This window comes from Impatiens glandulifera, chromosome 2 (assembly GCF_907164915.1).
Source record: "Impatiens glandulifera chromosome 2, dImpGla2.1, whole genome shotgun sequence".
NCBI classification, from domain to species: domain Eukaryota; kingdom Viridiplantae; phylum Streptophyta; class Magnoliopsida; order Ericales; family Balsaminaceae; genus Impatiens; species Impatiens glandulifera.
In genome coordinates, this window is record NC_061863.1 from 20,067,127 (window position 1) to 20,083,071 (window position 15,945).

Genomic DNA, 15,945 nt, shown 5'->3' on the forward strand with positions numbered 1-15,945 from the left:
GTTCTGCCTACTACCTAACGAAACCAAACCAAACCAAACCCAACCAAACCCAACCAACCAATTTTTAAAAAACAAAATCTTAACTGGTCATTTAAATCCAATCATTCAACTCAAATTAACCCATAAAGATCAAATTTTTTAAGAATTTTTCTCTTAAAGTGGGGAGAAACCAGTTAAAACCCCATTTCTAATCTTTACCTTGGAATTTTGCACAGAAAGATCTAGTACCATTAGCTACAATTTTTCACTCTCCATTGTACACAACAAATACGTCAGCAAATATTTCAGCTGCAATTGAAAAAAATGATACTATCAATCGAGAGACACAACCATAACAATGAAATGCAAGTACTAACTATAAATGGTCTGGTCGTGTGACGCACCCGGATTCCGTCGCAACGGTAGCATTTACCTAATCAATCCCTAATCTCTAAAACCTAACAAACAATGCGTTCAAAGAAAAAAATAGAGGAATGAGGAAGCATACCTGTAGCAGCGAACATCCTTCCTTCGTTGGGATTCCGACGTCTTCGTCGAGGGTCGTCGTCTTTTTAGAGAAAATGAGAAGAAGGGGAGAAGGGGAAGTGAAGAGAGAGAACAAGGAAGAAAGAAATGAAAAGAAAAGAAATGGGAAGAACTGAAAATTTTCTAATTATATAGTAAGGGCATTGTGGACTTTTCACAATGCACTCGGGTGCGTCACGCAACTGGAGGATGCGTGACGCAATAGGAGCATTTTCGTCAGAAAAAAAGAGGGTCACCAACGCAATTTAATTTATGCCCTCACACTTTCCGCATTTCCCTTTTGTGGAGGCTAATGAGTCTCCAAGTTTGATTGTCACAAATAAACTGTTCATTTGGTATTTGGTTCTCTTGATATTCTTATTTAAATTTTTTATCTATACTTTATTTGGAAGTCTTTTAATTTTGAAAATCATTTTGTTAAAAGAAGTTTGGAATAAAATTATTTTTTATTTTATTTTTTTTTATAATCAATTCTTATATCATTAATTAGACTAAAGAATTAAAAAAAGTTAATATAATATTTTTTTCAACACATATATAAGATGAAAAATCTATTAATAACAATATTAATGTCTAACAATATAATTCTAATTAGTACACCACTTTTTATTCATTAATTCATATTATTGATTAGTAAAACACTCTTTATTCATTAATTCATTGATTCATATTGTTTTATAAATACATGACATCATGGTCATTATTATTTTACAATTTTACTAAGACTGTGTTAAATAAATTATATTCCAAAAATATCATATCATTCTTTCTCTTCTTCGTCGTATTATTTAATTCAATTTATTATCCAAAATACTAAAATATCTTATATTTTAAGTTTTTATTTTTATTTTATTATTATATATTAATATAAATCTTTTTACTAAAATTATACCACCTCAAAATAAACTTCAACCATTTTAATAACCAAATTATTTAAATAACCTGAAATTTGAACCAAATTATTTATATAACCTGAATTTGAACCAAGTCTTAATTGATTTAAATAATTTATTATCATAAATGTACTTTTTTTTTATTCATTGAAAAAATAGAAAGAGAGAGATAAATCTTTGAATAAAAATATCAATGGTACAACTCTTCAAATCCCATTATATAGTCTTATTGTACAAGTAATCCAAAGGAAATGAACTAGTCATGCCAAACTTTTACATAAACAAAAGATAAATGAAGAAACAAAAATGTAATCATAGATGTGAGGTGTGAGATCGTGATAAATGAGATATTTGTGGTTAAAAAAGTATGAATGAAATTTTAATTAATCAAAATGTGAAAATGTGTGAACTCATTATACTAGATATCGATAGAGATTAGTAGTTGGTTTTCCGAGTGTGATAAGAGACATGTGAAAAATGTGAGGTCATGATATGAGAGGTCGATTGAGATTGGTGGTTGATTTGACGAGAGATAATAGGTGTATGAAAGTGTGTAAAGTCATGACATGAGATGTGGGTTGTGTGATTGGTTTGTCGAAGTGGTGGTAAAAAAAGGTCGCGATAATAGATAAGAGGTCGGTAATAGTGTAAAACACGTCTAAAATTACTATAGATAAGACCAAAATATATGACAAACTTTAAGTAAAATATCTGAATCGATCTATATAATAACTAAAAAGATAAATGGTGTAATTGACCGGATCTTATTAAGAATAAATCAAAAAAAAAATTAAGTGTTTTCAAACTCGTAAATTTTTTTATTTTTTTTATTTTAGATATTTTAAATATTTAAAATGTAGGTTAATATTAAATTTTAAATTAACTTAATTTTTATAAATTAAAAATAATTTTAAATTAATTTATCTAAAATATTTATAAATAAATAATATTTTATTTATATTTTTACCCGTGCAAATGCAACCATCTCTACATAAAAAGAGAATATGAGATTCATGTTAGTTTCTTTTAAAACCTCACTTTGACTTGAATTTGAATGTAAAATATTTTGAATAATTTATTATCATAAACATTCTTTTTCTAAATTCATTGAAAAAATAGAATGTCGAAAAAATAGAATGAGAGAAGATAAATCTTATGAATAAAAATACATCAATGGTACAACTCTTCAAATCCCATTATACAGTCATATTGTACAAGTAATCCAAAGGAAATGAAACAGTCATGCCAAACTCTTACATAATAAAACAAAGATAAATGTAGAAACAAAAAAGTAAACATAGATTAATGACCCAAATGATAAATTAAGGACAAGTTTCCAAATAATATCATCATAAGTCCTTGTTGATAGATACATCAAACCATTTATTCTCATTTAAATTAGGTTACATGAGCCAAATTATTAAAGGTGGATTGGTCCACAGCCCATACCCAACAAATAAGTGACATCCAAGTCTTATGGTTGGTCCACACTGCCTGCAACATCAATGACAAATCGATAACGGACATCGTTCTTCTCTAACCTCTCAAGAGCTGTATTGACATAGTCCAATTTAACAACTTCAACCATTGATGTCACATCTTTCTCTTTACATAGTTCCAACATCTCCTCAGCCTCCTTCATGCTCCCCACCAATGTTCCCACTATGCTTTTCCTCTCTGTTAATTAGTCATCGGTCATTACTAAAATGTCATAAATTTTTAAGATTTAAAATAGGATATGGGTATGGATATGGTGGTACCAGAAATGAGATGGGGAGAGTAAAACTCAAGTGGTTTTCCAACTACACCAATCAATATCAACTTTCCATCATGGGCCAAGAGAGAAAGATAAGGATGTATCTGATGAAAGGCAGGGACCGTATCAATAATGTAATCCAATGACTCGGCAGCCTCTTTCAACCGAGTTGTGTCTGAGCTAACCAGGTAATCATCTGCACCAAGATGTTCAATCGCTTCCTGCCTCTTCTTCTCTGATGAACTTATCACTGTCACATGATGACCTAAAGCCTTAGCAATCTTCACACCCATATGACCCAATCCTCCAAGTCCCGCTATCCCCCCTCTCAACCCACTTTTTTTCAGACCGAAGTGACTCAGTGGACTGTACACTGTCACTCCGGCACATAGTAGAGGGGCTACCTGGTAACCCTCCATCCCATCCGGTATCTTTACCACGAACCTGAACAAGTAATCAACAGTTAACTTCATTTATATGTTGATCAAGTAAGAGATCAATCTATTGGAATCTAGTGAAAGGTAATAAATTTACTTTTGATCAACAACCATGTGGTGGGAAAATCCACCTCGGGTTGGTGTTCCATCAGGGTGGAAATCATTGAAGGTTAAGATCTTCTTCTTGCAGTATTGTTCTTCTTCAGTTATGCAGGGTTTACACTGTCGGCAACAGTCGATGATGTAACCAACTCCGATTATCTGACCTGTATGGTATTTGGTGACATTGGATCCAACCTCCAAGACTTGACCGACAACTTCATGGCTTTGAGAGATCAGAACAATTCAAATCATGATCAGAAACTAAATTATATGAACATAGAAATACATAAGATTTCATACCCAGGGACCATGGGGTAATTGGTCATGCCGAAATCATTTTTGGCCTGGTGAAGATCAGTGTGGCAGATTCCACAATAGAGTACTTTGATGTATACATCTTCAACTCCAGTCTTCCTGAGAGTGTAACTATATGGTGCTAGAACTCCAGATGAATCTCTTACAGCCCATCCAGTTGTTGTTCTTTCTGCCATTTCTTTTCTTCCTTCACTAGATGTATGTTTACAATAGTAGAATCAGTCAAGTAAGAGAGAGGAGCTGAGATGGATGTGGCTAATAATAGGAGGATGAAAAGGCATGTAAGTTCTAGAAAGAAGACCAATCACATTATTTTTATTTTTATTTTTGTAATTCTTTTATAAAAAAATAGTGGTTGAAAATTTGAATTGTGTATACCGAACTCCAACTACCAACCATTATCATTTTAATTCAATTTAAGATTTTGTCTTCTATATTATTATTTTTTACATTTGTAAAAGAGTTAGTTCATTTTTTTCTAACTATTCTCCATTAACAAACCATCTCTAAGCCATTTAAATTTCATTTGAAAGTTGAAACACATATATTTCAAAAAAGCACTAAATTTATAACATAATACAACCAAATTAGTAAACATTAAGTTATATTGTTATAAATTAATGTAAAGGATAAAATAAAATCGATATATTTTTAAATTGGCCAGATACACATTTTTTTAGTCATCTAAATATTTATGAACAATTTTAAATGTATAAATTAAAAAAAAAACACTTTATTTTAAAAAATTAGAATACATCCTAAATGTTTGTAGATATCATTTATAAACATGTCAAATTAATTTAAAAAATGATATATTAGAATTAAAAGAATGACATTTATACATTTAATAAAAACATGAAATGATTAATAGTTTGAATCATATCAATTCAAAATTCGAATTTCGTCTAATAAAATTACTAAAGTTCGAAGTTCAAATAAATAATTAAGTCTCTAGTTGAAATGAATTAGTTTTCAAAAAATTGTGTATAATTTGATGTCTTAATTTTTTATTTAAAAATTTGATTCTATATGAGTGAGGTATCCAACCTCATATTTTATAGGACATAATGGTCCATGACTCTTTAATTTCAGATTTGCGTAAACCTAAACTTGACTAAGTCAATAAAGCTAAAATATCTGCTAAAGAAAATGATTGATTAGAAATTAAAAAAGTATGTTTTAAATGTGCGTTAATTGAAAGTTTGAACTACTAAATAAGTTAGGAAAGTGTTATTATGTATTTAATAAAATTGAAAGTTAAGTGTAAATCAAATTATATAGTTGAAATATTAATTCTAGAATGAGACCTGCACAAGTTAAGATTTGAGATATTTGAATAATTCAAAAGATTATTCAGATAAGATTGTTACAAATAAATAGACTTAAAAATATTAATATTATAAATAAAAATATTTTTATATATTTTATTTATAAATTAAATGGTATCTATATATATAATGATACTTAATTTTTAAAGTGTCCGGATTACCGGGTCGAGAGCTGTGGATAATTTGGATATATATGTGAAAGTAATGGATACTTGGGTCGGATTGTAGGTTGACCCGTCTATAAACTTAAAACGGTTAAAAATAAAATAAAAAAATGTTATAGGTATATTTTGAACTTGCAACCTAATAAAATAAGTACAACAATTTAACCAACTAGACTAATAACACTTTATATTTTAAATTCAACACCAAATTAGATAAACACAAGACATTTTAACAATACAAGTTCAACTTTTTAACTAACTAATCTATATATATATATAATTATGCTTAATTTTTAAAGTGTTCGGATTGCCGGATCGAAAGTTGTGGTTAATTTGGATATATATATGTGAGAGTAAATAAATACTTAGGAACACCTAGTGATTCATGTGAATTATCTTTCTTGTCAACTCCCATTTGAAGGACTCTTGACAAAGAATTTTTTTTGCGTAAACTTATCAATCGAATGAGCGATTAGATAAGTGATCACATTTTTAGACAAATAAACTTATCGATCAAATGAGTGATTGGATAAATATCAAGTCAAATTTTACGATTAAACGAGTGATCGAGTTTTTGTGAGGACGACCACCAAGGTGCATCCATGTTGATAGAAATGATAAACCAAAGGCTTATTGATCAAGTGAATGATCGAATTTAGCCAATCAAATGAGTGATTGGAGTGATCAAGTGAGTGATCAAGTTTCGCCAATCAAATGAGTGATTTGGGTTCTTGCCAATCAAATGAGTGATTGAATTTTATCAACCAAGTGAATGATCGAAGATTTATCAATCAAATGAGTGACTGAGGTTTTTCCAATCAAATGAGTGATTGAATTTATCAAGTGAATAATTGAGTTTAGGCAATCAAATGAGTGATTGGGTTTTAGCCAATCGGATGAGCGATTGAATTTTTATTGATCAAGCGAGTGATCGAGTTTGTCCAATCAAATGAGTGATTGGATTTTTAACAATCAAATGAGTGATTGGATTTTTAACAACCAATTGAGTGATCGAAAATTTGTCAATCAAATGAGTGATTGGATTGATCAAGTGAGTGATTGGGTTTAGCCAATTAAATGAGTGATTGGATTGATCAAGTGAGTGATCGGGTGTTAGCCAATCGAATGATCGATTGAATTATTATCAATCAAGCGAGTGATCAAGTTTATCCAATCAAATGAGTGATTAGGTTTTGTCAATCAAACAAATGATTGAAGTTTACCAACAGACTACGACCCTATGGGAGATTTAGAGTTAAAGATTGTGATTCAAGAAATGAACTAACTACGATCCTATGGATGATCCAAACTAGATAGTTGTGGAGAAATACAAACCAACTATGATCCTATAGGGATCTAGAGTAGAAGGTTGTGATTACAGAAATGAACTAACTACGATTTTGTGGGGGACTCAAAGTAGATAGTTGTGAAGAAATACAAATCAACTACGATCATATGCGACTTCTAGAGTTAAAGGTTATATCTAGATGATAAGATAAATGAACTTCACTACGATCCTATTGGGGATCCTGAGTAGAGAGTTACATCTTTAATGTGTAGAATTACGGGCATATCAATCAAGTGAATGATCGGATAGAGAATCTTGATTAATCAGAAAATTTGTTTATCAATCAAGAGAGTGATCATATAGGGGATTGTGGTTAACTAGAACAGTTGGTAATCGATCAAGTGAGTGACCAGTTAGGGAATCATGGAAAAATTGAACAACTATCTATCAATCAATCAATCAGATAGGGAATCATGGATAAACTAGAACAACTACCCATCGATCAAGCGAGCGATCATATAGTAAATTGTGGAAACTACAACAGTTTCTTATCAATCAAGCGAGTGATCTCATATGGGATTGTGGTTAACTAGAACAATTTTCAATTGATCAAACGAGTGATTAGATAGAGGATTGTGGAAACTAGAAATTTTGTTTATTGATCGAGTGAGTGATCAGATAGGGAATCATGGATAAACTAGAACAACTACATATCAATCAAGCGAGCAATCATATAGAGAACCGTGGAAACTTGAATAGTTGCTTATCGATCAAGCGAGTGATCACATAGGGGAGATTGGATTGGTGTTCTGTGTACTAGTGGTACAAGATCAAGTATTTCCCATGTCTTGTGGTTAAATAGAACAATTGTTTATCGATCAAGCGAGTGATTATATAAGAGTTCGTGATGAAAAATGATCATCTAATCGTAGAGCCTAGGATTTAAGTTGTGAATTTATAATCCAACGAGAATTTAGAGCATGATAATTTCCTAAAGAGTGATTACATGAACATCCTCCGAATGATATTAATGATGAAACAGAACAAACAATACCTCGTATATCTTATAAAAAATCAATGAGGTCCAAGAAACACACATTAACGTATGGCACTAAAAAGGAAGTAAATATTTTATATCACGAGTGCCCTAGTATCAAAAGGCTAAGTTTATGCTCCTTGAAATGGCAAGGTTGTAGCCTAATTCTTGAGAATTAAGTCTTAAACGATGGGTTTAAAGAGCTGTCATGAAATTCTGATAAATGCCCCTAGTATGAACTAGGGCATTGCCATTCACAAAGCTCTAGGATGATCTCTTAATGCCTAGAGATATCGCGATAAATTATGATGTACTCTACCTTGAACTAGGAAAATGGTTTTGTAAGCCTTGAATGACTGAACATATCTTAAAAATGCCCCCTAATATAATTAAGGTATTTAAATTCCATAATGCATGGACGTATCGTTAGTTTATGGCTAAAAGAGGATGAATGCATGCTCGAAAAATGCCCTTAGTATAGACTAGGGCGTTTGATTTCTAGATGCAATTAATGTGTGAATTGTTAGTTCAAGGTTAATCATGATGGAATGCATTTTCAGAAAATCCCCCTAATAAAGACTAAGATATTTCGATTTTGCATGATGCAAGGATACAAGAGTGAGTTACTAGCTTTGGGCTAAAATAATTAAATGCATTGCTCGAAAATGCCCCTAGTAAAGACTAGGGTATTTTAATTTTGTATGATGCATAAGTACAAGAGTGGGTTGTTAGCTCTAGGCTAAAATGATTGAATGCATTTTCATAAAATGCCACAAGTAAAGACGAAGGTGTTTCGATTTTGCATGATGCAAAGATGCAATAAGATCTTGATATCGTCATCACGTAACTAGAAATCGAAACGTCTTCAACATTTAAGACTCGTGAAAAGTTTTGGATGATCATTGTGAATTGGTCATTGGATGACCGAGTTTTAGGATTATGACTAGTTCTATTTTGGTGGGGGGGGGGGGAACCACCTTAAGCCAAATGTTTCAGAGATTCATCTACTTCCGACATGTTGTTTTTTAGAAAGAAATTTTTGAAAACTCTAGGTTTGAGTGAGTTTATACTTAGGGTATATCTAATAGAATTGATATCTTTGCGCTATAGAGACAATGTCTATGTAAAAGACAAAGGGTGATTTCAATATCTCAACCTTGAGAAGTATTTATGACTACCGGGGTGTATGTAGAAGAATCGGTACACCTAGAGAGATTTCCCAATGATTTCAATACCTCAACCTGCACAGAAGCATCTAACAAAATCGGTACACGTAACTCCTAGGTTGGCAACCTGAACACGCATCACTTTGTTTTGTATGGTGTAAATTCTTAACATAAGTCTGGGAGATTTTCACTGGGGCCATTAGAATTAGAAGAGTATGGGTGTTCGCTTGCACCACAAACTGGAATCACCTACTTTTATCAATCACAACCTCGGAAAATAAGTTTATTAGTGAAGCCTAGTCAGTTTGGATCTCAGTTGGGAAGCCTTCATTGTTTTTAAATTTTGTTCAGTTCTAAAACTCGAATTTATGATCCATTTTCACATGGAGATAGAGGACTCTCATATCTTTCCAACCCAACTGGAATCACTCAAAAATGTTAGGAATTGAGCCCTAGGGAGAATTTTTAATAAAGGCTAACATTTTTCCATTTTATAAACGTTTGAACGTTTTCAAATAACCCAAATGAAGAACATGCTCTTCCCATCTTCAAACAAACCAGATTCTAGTGGCTGAGCGCGGAGACTCCGATGACCGACGACGACGTGGCCTGTGGTGGGAAATCCACATTGGCGCCAAAACTTGAAATTTCAAATTTTTTAAAAAAATTAAAAAAATGATATTATAGTCAATTTTTTGTTTCTTCGACATTCCGAACATCATACACATTAATTTTTGCGGATTTCGCGTTTTACGAAAAATGTTGCGTTTAGGTTAAATTTCAAAGAATGACCATCGGGGAGGCCTTTTCGTTGAAAATGTCTAATAATAATATTATACTCAAAATTCTACATTTTTCGAGCGGTCGTTGTAGAAGCGTCAAAATGCTAAATTTTTTATTAGTTTTGAATAGTGACGTTTGAATCAACCCGGAATAGACCAAAAATGGTCGATTTGCGAATTAATTATGTATTTTAAATATTATGGTTTATCAATCAAGTATGATCATCATGTTAGACCGAGTATATTTATTTTAATTATTTGTGTATAAAGTGGGGTGTTTACACCCTCATACTCACTTTCTTCACTACCACTCTATAAATATGTCCCTGGTTCACTTTCATCAAAATGTTCAAAAAAACTTCATCTTCATATTTTTCATCATCTATATCATTTTCTTCATATATATTAGTAGTATAATCTCACTCAACTTGAACTTCCTCTTCATAAGTAGGGTAATCTTCTTCACCCTCATCTTCACCTTCAAACTCACTTTCAACCTCACATTTATCCTCAACACTGTATTGAATTGGGACATCTTCTATACTTATCTCAATTTTAATATCTTCTTCAAAATATTTTTCTTCATCATCTACATATTCATTCTCCACATCTTCAATATCGACATTTTCAACATCCATCTCTATAACTTGTAGAGGTATAGGAGAACAATTTGATTGAATTTCATAATCTTGGAGCATAGAATCATATTTCATCCCCTCTTCTAGCCTAGTGGCAACAAGAGGTGGATATTCCCCAGGCCTCCATGAGGTCCTGGGTTCGAGCCCGTCAGGCGGCAAGTTCTGCGCCTAGTTAATTGGTTAAGTATGTTTGCGGGCTATGTACTTAACCAGCGGGGATTAGTCGCACTCCATAGGAGCAGCGGAACTCAGCGTTCTCAAAAAAAAAAAAAAAAAAATATCAACCTCAAGGCACGTCTCAAAAAGAACTTTAATATATTTAGCAAATGTTGATCATTGTTAAAAGCCATTAATTGTTTATTTGGTGGAAGATACCAAAACTCCATTTTTTCTTTATTCCTATATTAGAGAGGAACTGTAAAGTCTATTAAATCACAAGAAAATCGATCAACATTTTTAATTGGCGTGAGATGTTATTTACCATAGTGCAAAACTCGAAAAAATCGGCAAAACATTAATAAAAATGTAATATTAAGCTAAAAAAATTTACAACTTTTAATGCAAATGAATTTTAAGAATATATTATCGATCTAGAATTTGAGAGAGTTTCTTTAGAGTAAGATTGTATTCTTAGAATGACGGCCTTTAGAACTTTCACTTGAATTTTTTTTCATTTTTCTTAATATGGATAATCTCCATGAGTAAGTTTTCCAAAATATTTGAAACAAAATGTGCATAATCATACTTATAAAAATTATTCATGCTATATTATGAAGTTAGTTTTATTTGCAGTCAATATATGAGAAATTTTAAATGAATAAGAGGCCAATAACAACTAAAAAACAAACCAATATAAATCATGAAGGTCCAACCAAATAAATATTATATTTACAAAAACTTCATGATTTAAATTGAGGAAAAACCTGAATAACAAAAGACAAACAGATTATTCATGATCACCAACCCATTTGGGAGCAGACTAGAAAGAGATCAAGATTAATATGAGATATTGATTCATCTTCTTTTTTAATAGAAGTCAATGATAATAAGCCCATTCTTACTTAGACCTTACCTTTAAAGGCATTGCATTAACTTTTTCATCATTTGACACGTGTCAATTATTTTTTCAGTGTTCTAAATGACGGTCGAGGCAGCCGCCTAGGCGGTAGACGATCCTATACCGCCTTATCTATACATGAGGCGGTCAGTTAATTATTAAATTATTAATTATTTATTTGTAATATTAATATATATATATATATATATATAATAAAAAGACTATTTACCTTTCACTACATTTCTCTTATTCACTTGTCTTCTTCATTTCTTATCTAGTTTTTCTCCTTCTAGTTGTTTCTCATTCACCTGGTTTGGTCATCTACCTCTTTCTTCAAGTCATCTACATCTTTTTTCAGGTCATCTATCTCTTCTTCAGGTCATCAATCTAATAACATTAATATTTTATAAATATTTTTTTATATACTTGCTTTTTCAGCTTTTGATTATTTATATTATGTTATTTAAATTTATTTATACTTATATAGTGAAAATATTTCAACCGCCTAGGCACCCGAGGTAGTAGGCAGACACTTACTGCCTCGCCACCCTCTACCGACATTTAAAACATTGTATTTTTTTAGGGTAATTTGTTAGAGTAAAAGTATGTTCTAATTTCTGGAAAAAAATCTCGCTGATCTTCTTTGTGGATCTTCTTCAACGTCGCCTATCTTTTCGAATCATCACTGATCTTCTTCGTTGTCGCAGATTATTATTTTTATATTGTTTGAATCGCTCGCTGATCTTTCTTTTTGGGGGGATATTTGAGTTTTCAGAATCGGCAACTACAGAAGCGATAAAAGATAAGGCTTCAACATTTGTCGATGATTCAGTATTTAAAGGAGTATACTTTATCTTCCACTTTCTTTGATATTGATTCTTTAAACTTTACAAATATATATATATAACAAGAAAATTCAATGCCGCTACTTCAAATGAGAGTGTTTGTACAGAAATGATGTGACCAATTTAACTAGACGAGCACTACTTATCGTCTGACAGGCTCGAACCGAGTACCTCAAAGAGACTGGGGACCTAGGGTATCCACCTCCTTTTGTCGTTAGGCTAGAAGGGGGTGATATTATTGTATTTGTTGTTGTTTGTTTCCTAAATATTACCTCCCATTAAGTAAAGATTTTTGCGAGCTACAGAGCTTTTTTCTGACAAAGATTCGTGAAATTTTGCGAGTTATAGAGCTTGTTTTTGACATAAATTTATGAAATAGGTTTGGAATAAAGATTCATGAAATAGGTTTATGGAAAAATATCGTGAATCGTCTAGAGAGAGATATTATAAACTTAATAAATAGTGTAATTAGAAGAGATTGAGACTAATGTGAAATGATTATGGAAGATGAAATGACATAGTAGAAAAACATTTGGATTACAAACGAAACGGGTCAGGTTTTATTTCAATTTTTTTAACCCAACTCAATTTAAATAATAAAAAAAATGAAAACATTTTGATTGGATGGAAACAGAGGAACATGGATCTTCCGTGTTGTGCGGAATGCAAGAAAGTGATGAATAATGAAGTATAATAAAAAAGATGAAGAAAATTTTCTTATTGTCAAAGATAAAAAAAAAAGAATACAACTATAAAAATGTTGAAAACAAGAAAACGTAAACACCTAACTTAATTAAGCGTAACTGTAGAATAAATGTGATGTAACAGAATTAATATTAACCACGGACAATCAATGGTTGATATTAATTCCTATACTAAAGTCAGATCGTTACAAATCTTCATCTTTCCTTAGTATCACCTAACAAGAAGAGCTTGATCAAACTACTTCCAACTGTCAATATTTAGCAAGTCTGTTGAGTGGGACTGACTTCATGAACATGTCAGCAAAATTATGATGCGTGTTGATCTTCTTTAACATGATTCTCCTCTCAGTACGAAGAAAATGATAATGAACATCAATATGTTTGGTTCTATCATGATGCACTTGATCTTTGGCCAAACATATAACACTTAAGCTATCACAAAAAATAATTTCCTAATCATGATGGATACCAAGGTCACTGATTAATCCTTTCAACCATATACCCACTTAGTTGATTCAGTTAGCGCCATATACTCAGTCTCGGTAGTGGACAATGTCATAGTCGACTGTAATGTTGTCTTCCAACTAGTCACAGAGTCACCAAGGGTGTAAACATAACTAGTCATTTATCTTCTACTATCGATATCTGCAGCATAATCTGAGTCTGAATAACCAGTTATGAGACACTGGTTATTACTCCCATAAATGAGACCAACATCTGATGTGCCTATCAAATAGTGAAATATTTGTTTTATCGCTTGTTAGTGTTCCTTACCAGGTCGAGACATAAACCTGCTAACAATACTAAATGAATACGCAATATCAGATCTAGTGCATACCATGACATACATTAAACTACCCACCACACTAGCATACGATAGATGAGACATGTATAACTTCTCAGCTTCAGACTGGGGTGTGAATGCAGACAAATGATCAGTAATAGTTGCAGGAGTATTTAGAGTCTTTGATGTACTCATCCCAAAACGAGACAACATTTTCAAAATATAACTCTTCTGTGAAAAATATAACTACTTTTGAACTCGATCTCTTACTATTTCCATGCCGGAATTTTTTGTGCTCCACCTAGATCTTACATATCAAACTCGAAACTGAGAAGGTCTTACAACTTTTGAATCTCCGACATTTTTTTGGCTGCGATTAACATGTCGTCTACATACAGGAGTAAATAAATCAAAGAACCATCACCGATTTTGTTGTGATAACACCACAATCATATGCACTCCTATTATAACCATGTTCAATCATGAAATTGTCAAACCGCTTATACCATTGTCGAGGAGACTGTTTAAGTCCATACAAAGACTTCTTCAAACTACAAACATATGTTTCCTTACAAGAACAAGAAACCCTTCAATATGACTCAATAATATATCTTTCTCAATCTCACCATGTAAGAAAGTTGTCTTCATGTCTAATTGCTTGAGTTTCAGATTTTGATGTGCTACTATAGCTAGTAGTACCCTGATAGACGTGTGTCGGACTATAGGTGAGAAAATATCGTTGTAGTCTACGCCTTCCTTTTGACTGAATCCCTTTATAACTAATCGTGCTTTATATTTGGTCCCTTTAGTAATAGAGGTTCCATCTTTATTTTTGAAAATCCATTTGCACCCAATGACTCTTCTCCCTTTAGGTAAAGTAATCAGCTCCCATGTATTATTCTTGTGAAGTGATTTCATTTCCTCACACATGGCAGCAATCCATTGCGTAGAATCACCACCGTTAACAGCTTCACTGTAAGAAGATAGTTCATTATGTATGACATCTTTAGCTACCTGAAGTGCATAACTTATCATTTCTTCAGTATCATTCATAGAGGGACTGATTGTCCTACTTCTAGGACCAGATGAGATTTTTCTTCCCTCGATTGAATGAATTAACGTGTCAGGAGCTTTAATTTGCCTTCTAGGTCGTGTTGCAATGTTAGATTGACTTTCAGGTACTCCAAATTGATAAACTTCCTCAGATGGTTTATCAGTATCGTGTGTCATGTCAGTTCTCCCTTAAATTGGAGTCACCTCAAGTTCCACCAATTTCTCGGTACTATCATTTTCTCTAGAAAGTGATGGCTTGATAGAGGAGTTAAGTATAAAAATCTCATTAAATGTGACATCCCTACTGAGGATTCCTCTACCTTTAGAAGACGACCATATTCTATATCCCTTGACTCCATCTCCATAGCCCATGAAAATACCTTGTTTTGCCCTTGGTTCCAACTTCCCTTCATTAACATGATAGTGAGATGTGCACCCAAAAACCTTCAAGTGAGAATAATCAACTACGTTACTAGACCATACCTCATAAGGGATTTTGCAATCAATCCTAGTATGTGGTGCACGATTTATCAGATAGCAAGCTGTTAAGACAGCCTCGCTCTAGTACTTTCTAGTCAATCCAACATTAGAGAGAATGCTTCTAACACTCTATAGTAGTGTTTTATTCACCATTTCTGCTACACCATTCTTCCGTGGTGTATCTCGGACAATGTGATGTCTTGCAATCCCCATATCCCTGCAGAACTCATTAAGCTCAGATGAACAGAATTCAAGTCTATTATTTGTTCGCAGACTCTTAACCTTCTTTCTAGTTTGATTCTCCACTAGTGCCTTCCAGTGTTTGAAGGTTTTAAATACCTCTCTCTTATGTCTTAGAAGGTACAACCAGGTCATCCTTGAGTAATCATCTATGAATGTTATAAAATAGCTATAACCTCCTACACCTTCAACTTGAGTAGGACCCCAACAGTCAGAGTGGATATAATCTAGTGTGCCCTTAGTTTTGTGAACTCCCTTACTAAACTTATTGCGATGCTTTTTCCCGAAAATGCAATGTTCACACAACTCAAGGTTGGTAACCTTATGGCCATATAGAAGATCCCGTTTGGAC

General features: G+C 32.5%; 1 protein-coding gene across 1 annotated transcript; it reads right to left on the minus strand.

The window, feature by feature from the left end:
* Positions 1-2,558: 2,558 nt before the first annotated feature.
* LOC124925749 (probable cinnamyl alcohol dehydrogenase 1) lies at positions 2,559-4,263 on the minus strand. The gene is made up of 4 exons (XM_047465829.1): positions 4,014-4,263; positions 3,709-3,936; positions 3,179-3,618; positions 2,559-3,095 (listed from the first exon to the last, which is right to left on the minus strand). Exons 1-4 carry the CDS (start codon positions 4,202-4,204, stop codon positions 2,893-2,895), a joined length of 1,062 nt encoding a protein of 353 aa, XP_047321785.1. The 5' UTR covers positions 4,205-4,263; the 3' UTR covers positions 2,559-2,892.
* Positions 4,264-15,945: the final 11,682 nt, after the last annotated feature.

Coding starts and splice junctions, on each gene's coding strand:
- LOC124925749 (XM_047465829.1), bottom strand. CDS start 4,204: ATGGCAGAAAGAACAACAACTGGATGGGCTGTAAGAGATTCATCTGGA. Junction 3,937..4,013: donor AATTACCCCATGGTCCCTGG/GTATGAAATCTT, acceptor GATCTCTCAAAG/CCATGAAGTTGTCGGTCAAG. Junction 3,619..3,708: donor CACATGGTTGTTGATCAAAA/GTAAATTTATTA, acceptor TTACTTGTTCAG/GTTCGTGGTAAAGATACCGG.